At 43.5% G+C, this 18910-nt stretch overlaps 1 protein-coding gene across 2 annotated transcripts in view; it reads right to left on the bottom strand.

Moving 5' to 3' along the window:
- Window positions 1-1715: 1715 nt before the first annotated feature.
- The window catches only part of gas7a (growth arrest-specific 7a), a 23030-nt gene continuing 5835 nt past the window's right edge, over window positions 1716-18910 (bottom strand). Inside the window, exons 4-14 of one of the 2 annotated variants that reach the window (XM_084037312.1) lie at window positions 17610-17695; window positions 15361-15423; window positions 10541-10630; window positions 9715-9830; window positions 8084-8158; window positions 7529-7607; window positions 6713-6844; window positions 5751-5874; window positions 4353-4432; window positions 3718-3816; window positions 1716-2773 (exon numbers count right to left, since the gene is read on the bottom strand). In XM_084037312.1, coding sequence (XP_083893438.1) covers window positions 2660-2773; window positions 3718-3816; window positions 4353-4432; window positions 5751-5874; window positions 6713-6844; window positions 7529-7607; window positions 8084-8158; window positions 9715-9830; window positions 10541-10630; window positions 15361-15423; window positions 17610-17695 — 1058 coding nt within the window. In that variant the 3' untranslated portion in view covers window positions 1716-2659. Of the gene's footprint in view, window positions 2774-3717; window positions 3817-4352; window positions 4433-5750; window positions 5875-6712; window positions 6845-7528; window positions 7608-8083; window positions 8159-9714; window positions 9831-10540; window positions 10631-15360; window positions 15424-16534; window positions 16758-17609; window positions 17696-18910 lie in introns of those variants that run through there. The other variant, XM_084037313.1, reaches the window with a different exon arrangement.

Below are 18910 nucleotides of genomic sequence, written 5' to 3' on the forward strand. Positions count from 1 at the left end.
ACCCAAATCCAATTTACTCTCTCACGTCTGGCGGCGTACCACCAAATGTTTGTTGCCTCTTGGATTCACTCATTAGGTTGATGGCAAGAAAGTCGGGACAAGAGCTCCTTATGAGAGGAATTAGGCTCAGGTTAACAATCTGGCTACATCAGCCGATCCTATTAGGAGCTGAAGGTCAATTGAGACAAACTCCTTACGCGAGTGTCTGGTAAAGACAATGTGGGCTTAGCACAGCAAAGAATGCATTGTTGGATGACCTTTTAGTGGAGCTATATTCTTAGGTAAATCCCTACTTTTACTTAACAGGTAACAGTAGAAGGAGTTTGGATAATTGCAGTGCCAGCGTGGGATCAAAGTAATTAATTGCTGTGGACGGGCATCAGCAAATTATAGACACCAGTTTACACTATTATTTTAACCTTTAGCTTTACCTTTAACTGGAGCAGTTTTATTTAAGCGTTTTATTCTCCATTCCCATAAAAACAAACAAGGGCTGCCAGATAAAATGTATTTTTTTTTGTCAAAGGAGTCCAGTGGTTCTGAAGAGAGCATAGATATACAGAGTAAACTTTTAAATCAAATCCTATCCTTTTAAAAAAGGTAACCTATCAGGCTTTTTCAAAAGATTTGAGTGTTTTATTGAAGTCCATTGTGTCCTTTCTCCTTATTCATTTGAAAACCTGAATTTTTTTACTTTGCATCATCTTGTCCTGAAGCTTGTTTCGGCTCTGGCTAATACCTGGTAGAATCCACACCCGTGTCCATCCACTTGTCTTACTGTACGCTCCCTCCCAGTCTTGACTGGACCGGATCCAGTGGCGTGAGGTGAGCCTGTAAACTGCCCCCCCCTATGGATCAGAAGTCCCAGCTGATTAAAAAAACACGAAAACATCACTTTCCTCTTAACCGCTGTTACGTAACAAACACACACCCGTGATATTCAATTTTCCAAAGGAGGAGATTTATTTTGGACACTGCATTCCACAGAACACCGTCTGGACAGAGGTCACCTATGATCAAACATTCGTAAAAACATCGGGAACATCGGATTTGAAATGCACGTTATGAAAATGTCAAATCACAAGAAAGGGCAGCAAACTCAACCGTTACGTCATCATCATGAAACCGTTGAACATTAAGTTGGAACGTAATAACTTGTTACATTTAGTGCACGACATTGACACACACACACACACACACTCACACACACACACACACACACACACACACACACACACACACACACACACACACACACACACACACTGATAAAACCCCTACAACAGATATGCTATTTAAACTTTTCTTCATTTAACACAAAAGTGATGTAATGCACGCATCGTCAACGCTGTCAATAAGGCAGGCAAGCGCGTGTGTATATATATATATATTTATTTTTTTTAATAGCAGTTATTTTCTTGTCCACTGCAGTTTGGATTAGGATTACGACTTTAATCTTTATCTGATTGGCTTCGTGCTTTTGATCAATTTAAAAAAAGAAAAGAAAACGGCCACAGAAAGGTAATAATCCCAACTAAATCCAGAGCAGTTGGACCACGACAAAATGTTAAAAGACGAAGGACAGAAACGCACATGTAAAAAAAACCACACACACACACACATAACTGTTCATGCAGTCTCTCCGATCAAATGTGTTTTCATTGAGTCATCAGGATTTAGATCGATAACGTCCTGGAGAGTTTTCGCTTGTTGAATTTTACTTTTTTTTTTTTTTACGCCACCGTAAAAGATAACTCTCTGTACATTTACCAAAAAATAAAACAAACAACGTTGTACGGTACAAACACCTTCATTTAGGGGCTTTTTAAAACATCTGACAGCAAAATACGTCAAAGCCTGTATGTACAAATGTACACTGATGCAGTAGAGTATGTCAAGGACATTCCAGGTATATAACCGTTAGGCACTAAAAGGTGTTTCAGTGTAACTTGGACCACCTTTTTCCTCCGGACTGATCCAAAAAATAGACCCGGGTCTAAATCTGATTTTGACGTTTTGTGTTTTTTTGTGTGTGAGAAAGCTCCTAAATGCTGTCCCTTACAAGATGCAGAATACCCCCAAAAACAAAAAACAACCATCATGGTTCCACAGATTGTGCAGCTCTCCATATACAGAAAAAAAAGCAAGATATTCAAAACATGCATTTCCACCCAAAAAAATGTAACCAGCAAAAATATGAAAATATATCATATTCGGTCTAATATCTCGATATGCTTCAATATCCGTATCTAAAATAAATGTTAATATCAACAATTAGACTTTTTTATTTTAATTTTGTTTGGTTCACTCACAACTGTGAAAAGTGTAGATCGAAGCTAAACTTAACGATTCAAAATACATATATTTTTTTTTCTAATGGTGTCGACTTTACAACAGGTAAACAGCAGAATAGGTTTTAAATGGCATTCAATAAGCTAATGTTGATTATGATGGGGGCGGGGGGATTAAAAAAGGAACATGCTGGTACTTTGATCCACGACTGTTTCCTGGCTGAATCTTTTTCCTCCCGTTATTCCAGTCAGACCTCCGTAGTCTGAACATGCACTGTCCCTGGATCAGTGTTATCAGAAGGGGGTTCTGTTGTGATGTGCTGTTAATACTTCGAGACCCAATGGCTGATCTCAAGGTCAGGTTGAGTCTATATGTCCATATCCACGGGTCGGACCTCGCCGGTGTTGTTCTCCTTCACCCACAGCTCCCGGTCTTTGGCCGGATCCACGTTCTGCAGCAGCTGGTCCACCGGCTCCACCATCTACAGACGCACAATTTTTAAATTTTAAATTTTCCGAAATTTTAAATTTTTTAATTTAATTTTAAATTTTACGAAATAGAAATCCAAAACTCCCCGCGACCCTGCATACAGGATAAGCGGTAGACAATGGATGGATGGATGGAAATCCAAAACTATAGTCGTTGGTGTGGATTTCCTCTTCTCCCGCTTTACATGCCACCTTCACCTCTACCTTCATCGATGACCTCCTCCTCTTCAGCACTCTATCATTATATCTGTGGGACTGTACCATCCAGACAAAGTGTGTTTATAAAATTGGGCTCGTTGCAGTGAGGACTTCAGCCTCAGTGGGGGCACCAATTCTACCGACTGAGCTCTCCAGTGCCCCTTCTTGGGCATAACCTTTTTTTTAAGTTATTTTATAGCCCTATTGCCTACTCAGATAACACCGTGTGAGAGTGAAAGGGCCGTCGGCTGGATTTGAACCCATGCAACTGCTCATTGCAGTGAGGACTTAGCCTCAGTGGGGGCACCAATTCTACTGACTGAGTAGATATAAAACTATCATTATTATTCTCACTATTTGGTAGCTACTATCACTGGTATTTGTATCGCCTCTTGAGGAGTTTGTCTTGTCAGCCTGGCACAGCGCTGACAAGACACGGCAGAGAGAGTCCTCAACGAGCTCTCGGAGGACTAGTTTCTCAGAGGCACAGAGCGATGACAGCGAGAGTGTTTGATGAGAGGCTGACGGGAGGAAAACGCCGACTGGAGGGCTCTGTCTGTCAAAAACGTCCACGCTCACGCACAAGTGGTGCACAAATCTGCCAAAGCCCATTTGCATTCACTGAGCACATCTAATAATGGTTTGCTCCTGTGTGAGACTAGAAACCTCTGTTTTTCATAAACCCCCTACCTTCAGTATCGGCTTGGACAAACACAGGAGGAAAGGAGCTCAAACTCACGCTCTGGTTGAACATGTCCGTCTCGTGTCGCAGAGTCGTGTACTGGCGTAGATGCTGCTGGATCCACTCGACGCGTTCCACCTCCAGTTTCTCCAGCTCCTGAAAGTGGTGAGAAGACAAATGTTCCTTGTCAGAAATACTCTAAATGGACCATAATGTACTAAATGAACATCATGCTGGATTGAAGAAGACTTGAAACTAGAGATTGAGACCATAAACTCATGTTAACAATGTTTACTGAGATAATACATCAAGAGAGAAGTAGGACCATTTTCTCATAGACTTCTATACAACCAGAGAGGAGTCGCCCCCTGGTGGTCAGCAGAGAGAATGACAGTTTAAAGGCAATCCAACTTTAGCTTCACTTTCAGAACCGGAGGTTATAATTATCATAAAGTGTTATCACACAAAATGTTTCCTGCATTATGATATTTTGGATATTCATAAATGTATTTTTCCCACTGTAATTAATCACATTTTACAGCGGAGGCCTCTGAAAGCCAAAAGAAATTATTGTATTTGTTTCCTCGTCAATTCAGAATTCTTCTTCTAAATGTTTCTCATGAAAATCATGAAGAATGAAGCTGGAAAAACAATACTGTGAAAGAAAAACATAAGTATTAATATTCTCTCACCATGCTGGTGGTGACCATCTCTTCAAACCACTTGCACTGGGTTTGGTTGTACAGATCAACGCAGCGCATCAGGTCATCTCCTGGACAACAGAGAGGTCAGAGGTCAACAAAGGTCCGCTGTCAGTCCACATGGAAACATCAACCAACATTTACAAGGACGTTTCTTTGTCTCCAATCATTTGAAATCATCCTTTTTTTACCAGCTGTGCGTATTTGTTATTAGTGGTATACAGTATAGTCTGTGGATCACATGTAGAGCAAAACCTTTAGAGACCAGCAGAGGGCGCTCACATATCACATCTCAATGATTCTCAAAGACCAATCATCCAATGTGGACATTGTTATAATGGCTGTTTATTCACTACAAATTAAGCTATGAAGACTGTTGGATGAGTTAAAGTCTAACTTCTTGTGTAGCTGTTCTTTTCAAATAGAATGAAAATATCTTTCACTCAGATTTAAATGAGATGTTCTTCCTTCAGGTTATTAGGGGTATTTCAGGTCTCTAGATCCTAAAACAGGAAGAGGTGTCAGGTAGTAAAAACACCAAAGCGCATCAATATTCCCTTGGCGAAGGTAGAAACATCCCCGGAGTCGGCAGCGAGTGTGTTGTGATGCTTAATGACATTCGGTCCGACCTCGAGGCGGCGGCGTTGATCACCGACACAAAGGCTGACATCCTTCTACATCAACTACGAGAGCCGCTGATTAGTGCCGCCGTCTGTGACTAATCTACTGTTTCCTGCAGAGCTTCTCTCTCTGCCGAAGCCTGAGCAGAATCATTACAACACCATTATTTCTCATTAGTACTTCTACTTTCTACCATTTAAACCAATTAAAGAATGCAAAGCCAAATTGTTTTAAATCACCTGCAAGAACACATCAGTAAAGGGTCGCGTCAATCCTTTAAATGAAGGATTCTGTTTTTGTAATAACAAAAAGGTGCAAATAACACGTTTGTGTAAATGCATGTTTATAGTGATGTGAATATAATTTGGTTGTACTTTGCAGTTTAGGGTGAATCACATAACGTAAAGAGTCCAGCACATCAAAGTGAATTGTTATTTTTACATTTTTTGTGTGCAGATTAAACAGAGAGTGTTAGGTTTCCCCTTATTATGCTAAGCTAACTGAGAGAGTGTTATCAGTCGTCAGCAAGAAAGAAAGCCCATCTGATTTTCACAAACTGATTTTCATAAATTATAAAATGATTCTTTAAGGGTAAACAAAGTTAAGTAAAACGACATGGTTACTTTAATCTGCAATATCTTCTTCACCTTGAAAGCGACACAAAGAAAAACTCAGCTAGAGACTTAAAAGGCGCGAGGAGACGTTCAGCTCAAAAGAACTCCAAACATGGCCGCTGTTATTCATCGCCCTGACTCCGTGACCTCTGACCTGCTTGTGTGGATTTCCGCCGGGCCTTCTTGATGTCCTCCTCAGTTTTGTTGCTGAGTTTGATCTCCAGCTGCTGGGTCTTCACCTCCAGATCCTTCTGCCGGTCTGCTAGGGCTTTACGGGCCTACACACACAGACACACACACACAGACACACAGACACACAGACACACACACACACACACACACACACACACACACACACACACACACACACACACACACACACACACACACACACACATACACACACACACACTTAGCAGGATGTGTGAACGGAGACACAATGAGTCATTCAGCCTAATCCTCAGATTTACTGTACCTACATCTATTACAGGCGTTGCGTCCTTTTCACGTTAGCTACTGGCGTCCGCGCGCCGATCTTTTAATCTTTCTCTTAATCCGTATCATCGAGTCTTTCCTCTCATTCTTTACTGAGGATCTCTCTGAAGGTCTCGGTGTAAGAGTGTTCGAAAGGTAAAACGGTAACGACAGCAACGATGCCGAGAAAATCTCTCAACAGCAGAAAGAAAACACGATGGATTTTTTGCAACCAGTGAAGGAAGTGGCCATATTTGGACTGCGGAGGAGCGACGGGTGGATCTGATGAACACAAAGCGGCAGAGCAGTACTCTTACTGGATCTGGATCCATGTGGATTCTGGTGTGACGCTGCTAATAAAGTTAGCTTCTATAATTAAAGGTCAACTTTACGGCTAAGTGTTGTCTTAGTAGCTAACTAGCATTGGTAGCATAGTAGCGACCTGTCAATCAGCAGGTAAGCCCCGCCCCCTAAAGCATCCCCTGCTTTCTGGTCTGGTGGACTCTAAAGGGACCATAATGTACTAAATGAACATCATGCTGGATTGAAGAAGACTTGAAACTAGAGATTGAGACCATAAACTCATGTTTACAATGTTTACTGAGATAATACATCAATCGGCCGGCGTGTCGGACTCGGTACCTTCTCCACGCTGGCGTAGCGGCTCGCCAGCTGCTTCCTGAGGTCGGCGATGTGATGGTCATACTTCTTCAGGTCCTTTTTGAAGTTGTCACCTCTGAATGTCAGCAAGGGTTTCTCCACCTCGGTGTGGAGCTGAAATAAAGACACAAGTCACTCGGCTGAACCGTTCTTCGATATGTTTCCCTATGGAATCCTTAGAAGTTCAATAAGATGATATAGAGATTGATAAAGAGATGAAATTATCAAATGAGCGAGGAGCTTCTACGTGTTTGATTAGACTTCTAATGAGGCGTGGGGGTGTCAGAGCGAGGAGGTTTAGGGGGGGGCGGTGCTCATCAGACCACCTAACTAATTAATTAGACAACAGAGGGCTGCATCTCTGCGTTTATTTCAGGCTGCATCTGAGGCCGTTTCTGCATCATCGTTTACTTTGGTCAGCTGTGACAAGGTCGAGGTAAACAAGCCGCCGCCGCCGCCGCCGCCACAGGAAGTAGTCCCATCAACTGCACTTGATTGAAAATGAGGCATTTGTTTGTTGTTGTTTTTACACCTAAAATCTTTTCAAATGGATTGATCATTTTGATTCTAAAACACTGTTATAATAAAGCAGACATGAAGAGGGATTCCTTATATTCCTTGCTTTATCCAAACCAGCCTTTAACCATCAATCAGAAACCCAAAGATTTATTACTTTAGTATAATATATGACAGAGAAAAGAAGCTGAAATCAGATAACAGATACATATCGATGCCAGTATATCAATGAATGGGCTCTATGTGATATTCAACAATAAGAGCATAAGTGCAGATGTTTACCTTGTTGGAGAACTTCAGGTGAACTTCAGCTTCATCGTGAAGACTCTTCTTCAGCTGAGTCCAGGCTTCTCCAAGAGTCCTGAGAACAGATTCAATCTCACATCAATCCAATTATAAAAAATAAAAACAAAATAAAAAAAAGAAGACTACATATTCAGTACTTTTACTTTTGACACTTTAAAGTACATTTTGCTGCTAATAAACTTTGAATTCAGACTTTGACTTCATAATAGAGATCTCAATACTTCCACCACTGGTTATAATACCCTTGTTAACAAGCAGCCTTTATTTTGAAAAGGCCTTCATTTCATTCGTCGGATGAACCTGCTAGCTTTGTTTACGACCTCTCTGATGTGGATTAGTTTCATTTTTATGGTCAAAACTAATTTTCTTCTCTAAACGAGCTGGAAAGAAAACAAAAACCTCCTCTCTCTGCAGCCCAAGGCTCTCACTGATTTTTGAGTTTTTTTTATTTTTGGAAGATCTGACTGAAAAGTGATTCTATTTAAAAAGCTTCTATTTATAGAGAAGGCTCTGTGATTGCTCTGCTCTCACCCTTCCTCCTGAGCTGCCAGGGGGCTCAGAGACAGCTTGGAGAGGTTCTTGGCGTATTCTTCTTCAATCTTGATCCTGAAACACAAAGACAGAGATGTATTAAAAGAAGCTGGTTCACGGGAGGCGACAGGGAGAGATTTAACAAGGTGGTAGAAATGCTTTACAGCGATGCGCTCGGAGGAGAAGAAGAAGCTAATTAACTTCCCACGACTCGGACCGGAGAGCAGGCAGAACAACGCAGGATGAACAGAGACGTGAGATCGGATGTAGAGGTTGTTTTTAAGGTTTCTCCTAATTATTCACTTGGTTTATTGACATCCTGTTTCTGACTCATTTCCTGTGAAGTCCGTGGAGATCGAAAGCCGTTTTAATTACCGAGTCAAAGCGTTATTAACGCGGCGTTCAGACAAAAGGTCGGATCCCTGCTGATCCATTAGAAAAGCACAATAACAACCGTTGAGAACATTTCACACAGCTTGTTAATTTATACATAATAATACATAACACATATTTAATTATAATTGTTATAAGAATTTTGTATAACCACATGATTTTAGTGTTTTAATGACTTTAGTATTTCCACTGATGACCTAAACAGGGCCTAAAGCTATCCTGCAGAACAGCTAACCGTTATCAGGGGCCCTGTGCACGTGATGTCTTGTATTACATGTTTTCAGTGACGCGTTATCTCCTGTTCCTTTAAAAGACTCAAGTCACAACAATGATTGGAGCACTTCCTCTGTAGCATCCTCACACGTTGTTGCACTGTAACTGCTCCTCTTGTACAAGATTAAAGTCAGACGTCGACTTTACTTATGTCTCCGATCTCCTCCTTGGGTGAATTTATTCGTTTACGGAAGAATTCTTTTAACAATAATAATAAGAACAAGGACAGAAAAAAATTAAGCAAAATAAGTAAATTAATCAATTGTCGTGACGTTAAACTGAAAAACACAATTATGATTTCATTTGTCTTGTTTATAAAAACACCCAAATACTTAATATATATGTATATAATAAAAAATAAAAAATGCATGAAGGTAGAACTTTGAGCTCCAGTTGATTTTGGTTATTTTGATCATAAAGAACCAGTTTTTTAAAAGAAATCTAAACCTTATGTTTATGTTTATGTTTATGAAATGTAATATGAAGCGGTGGAGAAAAGTATTCAGATCCTTTACTCCAGTGAAAGCAGTAATACCTCAGTATTGATTACTTGAATGCTATAATGTTGGGTAGTTAAATCTATTATAAGAAATGCATCATATTTCATAAGCCCATTATATATGATGCATCTTTAATCTGAACCTGCAACGTGACTATAAACCTTTACTGCACTCCATTTAAATGACGGTTAAAGAACCATAAAATGGAAATACTGACATCCCATTTACATTTTACTAACTGACTAAACTTGGCCGAGAAGCGAAGGTTAAAGATGTTGTTGCTGTTGTTAAATCAGATTAAAGTGGAACATAATGTCATCGTGTTTATTTGAGTTTGTTTCATGGAACACACTTCTGCTCCGACAGAAGCTCCTCCAGCATCCCACGTTCTCCTTCACTCATTCACTGTAACTGGTCGTCTGGTTTTGTTGTAATAACGGTGAAATTAAACACTTTTTCTTTTACCTCTCATGGATAAACTCAGACATCTCCTTCTGCATCTGTTTGCCCTTCAGCTGCTTCTGCAGGAGGACCTCGAAACCCGCCACCGAGGTGGTCCCTTGGGGGTCTTTCTTGTCGGTCTGATGATGATGATGATGATGATGAGGAGGAGGAGGAGGAGGAGGAGGAGGAGGAAGAACAGCAGTGGAGTGATAAACAAGCAGAGTTCAGGCAGCGTCCAGTCACATGTTTGAGAGTGTAGGTTTGTGAATATGTGTGACTCACACTCGCATGTCAAGGAGGACATGCGTCGGTGTGTCTGTGTGTGTATATGTGTGTGTGTGTGTATATGTGTGTGTGTGTGAGTGTGTATATGTGTGTGTGTGTGTGTGTGTGTGTGTGACACACTCAAACATCCCAACAGCAAACAAACAAGCAGCAATAAAGGAGGAGGAAACAGGCTTCGGGTTTCAGTCATCAGGCCGATCCAAATCTAGTTTTGGATGGAAATGTAGGGAACGTGATCCCGCCGTCACTGGGGAGACATCTGGAGCAGGACGATCACCGTGTTTGTAGAGGAGCCGGATCGATTCTTACGACGTGAAAGCCAAACAAACGAGAAGGAAATCGGATCCATTTGCTGTTTTCAGTCCTGATTCGATGCTTTTAACGGCACTTAACGAATGATTCGTTCAACAAAATGTTGTTGACAGGAAGCTTTTTGTGATGGGACCAAACAGATCCATCATGTAGGACAACGGTTAAAAGCTTCGATGTTCAGAAACGTCATGTTTACATCGATCCAAGAGCTTTATTCTCTCTGCAGTTTCTCTGTTTCAGCAAAACTCACCCAGAAGTGATCGCAGTAGCTCCATTCGTTGGGCTTCAGGAGCTGCTGCTCCGGACCTTCTCCAGGGAGAGGGAACGTCACACAGTTGATCTGAAGAAGAGGAGGAAGACGAAGAGATGCAGGCATGTCAACGACGACGCATCAACACAGCAACACGACTGGGAAATACAATACATGTTAATAAATCAGAAGTCAGAAACGAGAGGAGAAAAGATAAAGAGATGTCTTTAAGAGGGAAACGGACCTGTCTGTCTGTCTGTCTGTCTGTCTGTCTGTCTGTCTGTCTGTCTGTCTGTCTATCTATCTATCTATCTATCTATCTATCTATCTATCTATCTATCCTTCCTCCATCCATCCATCCATCCATCCATCCATCCATCCTTCCTGCTGCGTCTACATCAGCGTGTCCTCCACCTCTGCAGTTAGATCACGCAGAAGAGAAGAAAAAGGTCAGACATGAGGAAACATACAAATGTTGGCCGTCCACAAGGTGAGCGAGAGAGAGAGAAAGAGAGAGAAAGAGAGAGAGAGACAGAGAGAGAGAGAGAGAGAGAGAGAGAGAGAGAGAGAGAGAGAGAGAGAGAGAGAGAGAGAGAGAGGGGCCTGCGTGAATAAAACTAACTTTTTAAACACTTGACAATACGTTGCGCTGCAGATAAACACACACTCGGCCTGAATACAGCCTCCGTGGTCCACGGCGTCTTCAGTTACTCTCAGGGCTGCAATTATGTAATGTTCACCATCTGTGCCCCCCCACCCCTCCCCCCCCTCCTGGAAGAGCCAGATACCCTCTGTGGTCGTCAGCCACTGCTGCTGCAAACTACACACACGGGCATCCAGACAGGAAGCTTCACCGGCAAAACACACACACACACACACACACACTGAGTCACAATGTTTACTCTCTCTCTCTCTCTCTCTCATACACACACACACACACACCAGCTGGCTCACTTCTGTTAATAAAAAAAGGTGCAACGGGAACAATTTCAAACGGTCCGAACAACGCGGCGGCATCAGCTGGCGAAGACGCTTCGGTGCAGCGGTCACGCTGGAAATGTGTGGGTCATGTGACCCAACACATTTAACACAATCGCTTCAAAAGAAACGCTGACTCGTAGAGTTGTTAAAATGAGCCAGTATCACGGTGACATCATCACCTCGTGAAGCTCACATGGCGAGCTTGTTAGCAACCAGCCGCTAATTTACACATCCAGGTCCTTCTATCATTAACTCGGTAACAAACCGGGAAGACAACAAACACCCGAGGGTGAAGAGGAAAGGTCATTTACAACAACAAACCTCACCCTAACCCAACCGTAGCAAAGAGACGCGCTGGAACATTAGCATTCATCGCCCCCCAACTCTAATACAAAAATATGACTTAGTCCGAGACACAGAAACCAAACGGACATCTTGGCTTATTGAGCAGCAACTTTCTTACGCTGGAGTTGATGAAAGTAGTGAAACTCGACGGATCGGAATGTAGCTGAAGAAACCGAAACAAGAAGCTGAAAGAGGCAAAAAGATGGTGACGATTCTCTTCAAGATCACAGTCTCATTGTGGGACCCTTCATAATAAATCGGGGCTAATTTTTGCCATAAAACGCATCTCCAATATACAGATGAGCAACAATCTTCCTCCGTTATATAATCACCAAAAAAACATCGTAATGAAGAGTCGCATTAACACTCCACGATGTAAAAGACAACCACGGCGTGATTTACTCCGCACGCCGATCAGTCACTTTGTTTCATTTTCTGCCTCAGAGATCACACTGATTGTCACGGGCACCAGATTTTCCATTACACCGGCTCCACATCTATCACGACCGTTGTTTATCTAGTGCTCACATCCAGCAGCAAATGAGAGCCATTCATCTGGAAGACTGGCTGTCGGGCTAACATACTTCTTCCCTTTATGGCTGCTTAGCGAGCTGCCGCCGGTCCAGGAATAAAATATTAATATAGATTACCTTTTATTACACGGGAGGTAATAAATCCCTGGGAGGGATCTGAGGCTGTGTGATTGTTGCAGCAGGCTGCATCGGCCTTATCGCCGCGTTGAAACGGGTCACGTACACAGAATTCTTCTCATTACGATATGGTGGGAAATGCTGATATAATCATGGATTAATCAATGGTGCATTCTTTCGAGATGCAGTATAAACATCTCAGGATTTGGGATTTTTTACTGCACTTTGTGATATATACGGCCTCTTGCCTGTTTATGGGCCAGCACCAGTTTACGAGGCTCCGGCTGAGATGCTTAAACCAAAAGCCCACAGGAAACAAACCTACTTCTAAACATTATGGAAGACATTTAAACTTAAAGGACGTACATTTACATTAATCAAAGTGTGCACAGCATTAAATGGGAGTATCATTTTTAAATAGCCACTTAAACAGCTTAGTAAAGGAATTAGGGGATGCATGATGCAGATAAATGAAATATCAAATGAACATTTCCTACAAGCATGAAAATGAAATTAAATAGGTCAAATTTACTCTGTTTTTTCTATTTTACGTGTATTTGTGAGGTCGTTGACTTTTGACCACCAGATTATAATCAGTCCATGTGGGCGGATATCAATGTGCTGAATTTGAAGAAATTCAAACCGGAAAACATTAACCCTCCGGCCAAAGGTGTCATAGCATGTTTTAAATGTAACCTGAGTTAAAGCAGTTATTATTTGGCTTCCTAAATGTGCACATTTTTGTTAAAACCAATGGATTTTACATCTGCCATAATTCCACTACAGGAGCTGACGAGATCAGCATGTCGGATACCTACAAGCTGCATCAGAGTGCAGATGTGGAACTGGAGCGTTTTGTCCTCTGTCACATCCATAAACATTAGCTCTCATGAGGGTTCTGCATCCAGCCTCCCGGCTACGGATGTTTCATTACTCAGTTTTAATTTGTCTTTTTTTAATACTCATTCACTTATTCTGTTGTTGCTTTGCTTGAACACAGAAACCGACACAGCGTGACACAGCGGGAGAAGAATCAGACACGTCAGGAAATAAATTGTTTGGCTGTCGAACAAACGACCCGAAAAACGCTTCGTCTCTCCCACGTTTCATTCTCGGAGCAGAATATTTGAGCAGAAATGTGACTGTAGGAAGCTCTGCTGCTGTTGCCAAGCGACAAATTACTTTTGCTGTAAAAGACCCCCCCCCCCCCACACACACACACACACACACACACACACCTTCACATAACAAAACACTCTCTAGACTCCATTCCTTCCAGCTCTTCTTCAATGACAAATCAAAAAGCTTCCAGATAACACTCTTTAACGAACCCCCCCCCCCATCTCCCCCCTCCCCCTCTAAACACACGGTAGCATAGCAACAAGTCAAACCACAGGTGGACGTCTACGTTTAATAAAAGAGACACTGGTCACACATGGCTGAAGGTGAAAACAAGGTTACAGTGCATCTCCAAGCCTCGGCGTCCTGCTGGGGTCTGTTCTCTCCCGACAACAGTCACGGATGTGTGCGTCTCCATGACAACTGTGGAGGGGTTGTGTAACGCGAGGTGCACCGGTCCATGGCGAACAAAAAGACACCTCTCTCTGTGTGTGTGTGTGTGTGTGTGTGTGTGTGTGTGCGTGTGTGGACTGACGTCACCCAGAACACACCGTCGATCACTATCGCCTCCTGCGTGTGATGTTTCATTTTATCTTTGTGAGCTGCAGCAGGAATATCTAATATTCATGCATGATTCCCCCCGATTTACCGGCTGCATTTTCAGAAATTTATCAGGAACTAAATAAGAAATTAGATTTTTGAATAACGCTCTCATGTCGATCAGCTCTAGATGATTGTCACAGAGTCAACAATAGATCTATGAGTGGTGAACGCTTTGAAAAGGCCGTGCAAAGAGAGAGAGGAAGAGAACCAGTGAATCTCTGAATGGCTCCTCCCCCCCACCTCTTTCTCTTCTCCAGTGTTTTCCATTTCAACACCCATTAATCAGTGCTATTGCTTTTGTCACCATGGAAACTGGACTTGCTGCATCTCACGCAGGTCTGGTGGATTTTTTTTTTCTTTTCACCCACAATAGCCAGACTGACGGCTCCCGTGGCTGCAGCAGGTCAGCGAGCCCACCGAGCGCAAAATCAGACCCTGCAAGACACAAAACCCCCTCTGTGTGTCTGTCTTCTCCTCGCCATCACCACCATCATCATCATCACCACCATCATCATCATCATCATCATCATCATCACCAAAACCACAGAACCCCCTCCCCACAGTCATCATTAGAACCCATTACATAACCACAGCCTCACTCGGGGCACCTTTTAGACAAACATACTTGACATTTGTATATGTGCAAATTCCTCCTTGTGCAGCCTAAATACTACAATTAGCAAATAAATTAGGGGGGGGTTCCTCGTAGTCTAGTGCACAAAGTGTTCACTTCCCAAACGCTGCTGTGTGACCCGCACTGCCCTGCAGTTTACATGTGAAGCCCATCGAGGGAAGAACGAGGGACTTTTTCCCCCAATATGGTTAAAAAAATTGCAAAAGAGAAGTGTGAATTCATCTCTGATGGAGAGCAAGTCAATATTATGGATCGAAGCCCGGTCACTCAGCGAGACACAAAAGATTAGGAGACTCCTCGGGGCAGCTTCTTCATTCAGACTAATGTGCAGGGAACCCCATGTTACTACACCAGAAAAGCTTGAAGACTGTGTCAACAGATGATAGTAAAAATGAACTTATTTCAGGCACATGAGGAGACTCAGAGGATGGAGACGGATAAAGAAGAGGAGGAGGAGGAGGGTTAAGTTGGAGGATCTGGGTACTCACGGTGATCTTGGTCTCCTTGACCTCCCTGATCTGCCTCTTGGCCGGCGACACGGAGCCGGGGTGCTGCGGGGCGAGACAGGAGGGATCGTCAAAACTCTCCTCAGTGTCAAAACTGGCTTCCATCATCATCCCTCTCGCCACCTCCTGCTTCTCTATTCTGGGAAAGCCTCACTCTGTCTCTCTCTCTCTCTCTCTCGCCACGCACCGAGGCTGCCTTCAGTCTCACAAGCTGTGGAGTGAGTGGAGAGGAGTTGTCTTGCAAAAAGGGGAAGGGGAGGGGGAGCTATGGGTGAGCGAGGGGAGGGGAGATGGTAGGGGGAATCTGTGGCGGCAGAGGGAGCATGACGAAGTCCAGCCTCGGGTTAAGATACTGTCGCACGACTTTTAATGTGGAAGGCTGCAGAGGAGATGGATGCTGCCTGCGAGGGACTTTAAGCCCTCCACCCACACCCAGCCTCACCTCCACCCCTCACCCAACCATATCCATGCAGAGAGAAAGGGAGGGAGAGAGAGAGACCACCAAGCCAGCAAGCAGCTCATGGATGGAGATGCTGGAGCGCAAAAAAGCGAGGATGGGGAGAAAGAAATAGTAAGGAGAAGAGGAGGAGGAGGAGGAGGGGGATTTATTTACATGATCCCAGCCACGCCTCCCTCCCCAGAGAGGGGAGGAGGGAGCGGTGGTGGGGGTGGGTGTGTGTGTGGGGGGGTGGTTTGATGGAAATGGTTGAATGATGATCTTTAAGAAGACTAATTACGATTGGGAGGGAAACTGGTCACGGAGGGGAGGTGAGAGAGGAGGGAATACAGGCAGCCAATCACACGAAGCCTCTCTGATTGTGTGTTTATGTGTTAGTAGAAGCGTGAGTGTGTGTGTGTGTGTGTGTGTGTGTGTGTGAGAGGGAACGGCTTATCAGTGAAGACAAATTCAGCGTGTAAAAGGCATTGTACAAAAAAAACAGCTCGTGTTTACAGGAAGTGTGTGTGCAGGCGGCGGCGGCCATCTCTTTCATGTGAAAGCATGATCACCCGAGGCATTAAACGCAGCGGCATCGAACGACGGCACACACGTGATCGCCACAGCCCCCCCCCCCACACCTTCTTACAACATCCACCTGCTCAGGTCCAACATCGCCGTGGCAGCTCGAACAAAAACAACAACAACAAACCTTCTCACCTTGGCTGCACAGAACATGGCGGCGGCGGGCGGGTCCGACCGCCACAATCCAAGCCCAGGTCTTGGGAATCCGTGGCCCCAGCACTCCCAGCGTGAGATCCTACCCTCTTGGCCGGCCTCCCCTTCCAAATATCTGACAAACTCTGACAAGTGGAGTCTAAATCCCAGCTGCACATATGGCACCGACCGCCGGCCCATCTATACTCGCCCGTGTGATCGTGACTCGGCGTGCCCTCGTCGGACTTGTAATTAGTCACGTGGGTTGGCATGTAATCAACGTTGGCCCGGGTCCATTGGAGCTGCGGGAGCGGCCCTGCTTTCAGTGGACAGACCGCGGCGGCGTTGCATCGCATAAACTCTGATATCAGATTGTGATCTGAAGGCGTTGCTTCAACGGAAGAAAAGCAACGAGAGGAGAGAGATTGTAGAACGTGGATATCAAAATCCACTTTCAAATGATGATTTATAAAGTATAACAATCTATTCCAAGTTGCCAGAGTCCACGGAGACCGTTTGCTTTCATACCTAAAATCAATTTAAAAACAGTGAAGAGTCTTTCAATTTGAGAAGCTGTAAACAGGGAATGTCTGGCATTTACACGACATAAAGGATAGATTATCAACGTTCATTTTCTGTCGAGCCATAAATGATTGACTTTTCTGTTTCAGCACTACATAAATCAATGAAGGGAATTGATTTAATCAATAAATGAGGCCCTATACGGTGATACCGGCACGTCATCGGCATATAAAGGCTTTAAAATGAAATACGGCATACGGAAACACTTCCTCCGATATGACTGATAAGATGCTGCATAAGATAAGACGCACATGTGATGTGAAACCATTAACTATGCAGGCGTGAAGATAAATATGTGATGTGGAGGCTTTCTTAATTGTCTTCATTATGTAGTTCCTTCTGTCTTACAGGGCTCTTACCGCTTTAGTAAACCAGCCGATGTGAAAATACGGCGAATACAGCTCAATCACGTTCACCGAGCCCCTCTGGGTGATGTTATGAGCTCAGACCCGTTTGATTACCCAGCAGCATGGGGGGTAAGAAGGTTCTGGCTTACCGGTTTGTTGGTGGTAGGTTTCCTCAGAGCAACATCGGCTGCCTCCGTGGGCTGACCTGTCTTTGTTCTGCCGTGGCACTCGTTGGCTGATGACAAAACGGATCATTAACATTATTATTATTATTATTACATCACTGATGAAGTGACAGCTGGAGTCTTACTTTTCTACAATAACTTCACATAAATGAGCAGGTGGGAAGTGAGGAATCGACATTTCGAGAGACGACTCAATTAAAGTGAAAAGGTCAAAGATGTGACATCATAATGTTGGCGAGTACAAACTGTGTACAAAAATAACTATTTCAAGCCATTTCCAGGCAATTCAAGTCCAGTTTGCACAGTGAACGTTCTCTTCCCAGATCCTTGAAGGACTATCATTCAAGAGAGTCTCTAGAAACGTCCGCGGCCTCGTCCTTTAGGCCCTTAATGGCTCTTTATCGCCCTGTGATTCATGAGCTGTCTGCTCGTTGCATATCACATCCTCCCCATCTCCATGCTGAAGGTAAACACGTGAGCCAGGGCAGAGTGTGGCCCCCGAGGGCCCACGTCACAGCCGCCGACGCCGGGTCGGGAGCAGGACCAGGAAAAAACCAGGCCGGCTCTAAAAATAACAATGATGACCACTTTGCTTAAAGGGGGGCATTAAGAAATCCACGACCTTTGTTGATCTCTGTTGCTCACCAGTTACATTCAACAGGTCGCCAACAACATACGAAATATTAAATGATGATATTCAGCTTCACAGCGACGTCGGACTTGGATGAAAAGATTGATACCAACTCTCATTTGGAGGATCAAGTATGGACATTAAACAATCGTCACCTATATTTGGGTACAAAATAAAGAAACAAGATATACAAGGTTAAATGGTGAGCTTTAGTGTGAGTGTGAGGCTAGCCGTTTCCCCCACTTCCAGTCTTTATGCTAAGCTAGGCTAATCCCCTTCTGGCTCCAGCTCTGTAGTTTTAAGGTTTAGTGGCATTCATCTACATTTCCCACAATGCCACAACTACCCAGGAATGGCTTTTCTACCAGGGGAAAGGTCTATGGATTATCCTGATAAATATTCAGCATAAAAAACACATTTTTATTCTATATTCTATTCGCAAAATATCAGCATATAAATCAGAAACTATCTCATGATAAGAAACCACAGATTTGATTGAATCCTTGAAATAGGTCGTCGTGGTTCAGCGATATTAAGAGAGAGAGATTTATGGAGCCGTAGAGGACCGTTAACCTCCATCCACACCGTCACATCAGAGGATGGAGGGCAAACCAATAAATAAAATCACTTTTTA

Source organism: Eutrigla gurnardus (assembly GCF_963514095.1).
Source record: "Eutrigla gurnardus genome assembly, chromosome: 20".
Lineage (NCBI taxonomy): Eukaryota > Metazoa > Chordata > Actinopteri > Perciformes > Triglidae > Eutrigla > Eutrigla gurnardus.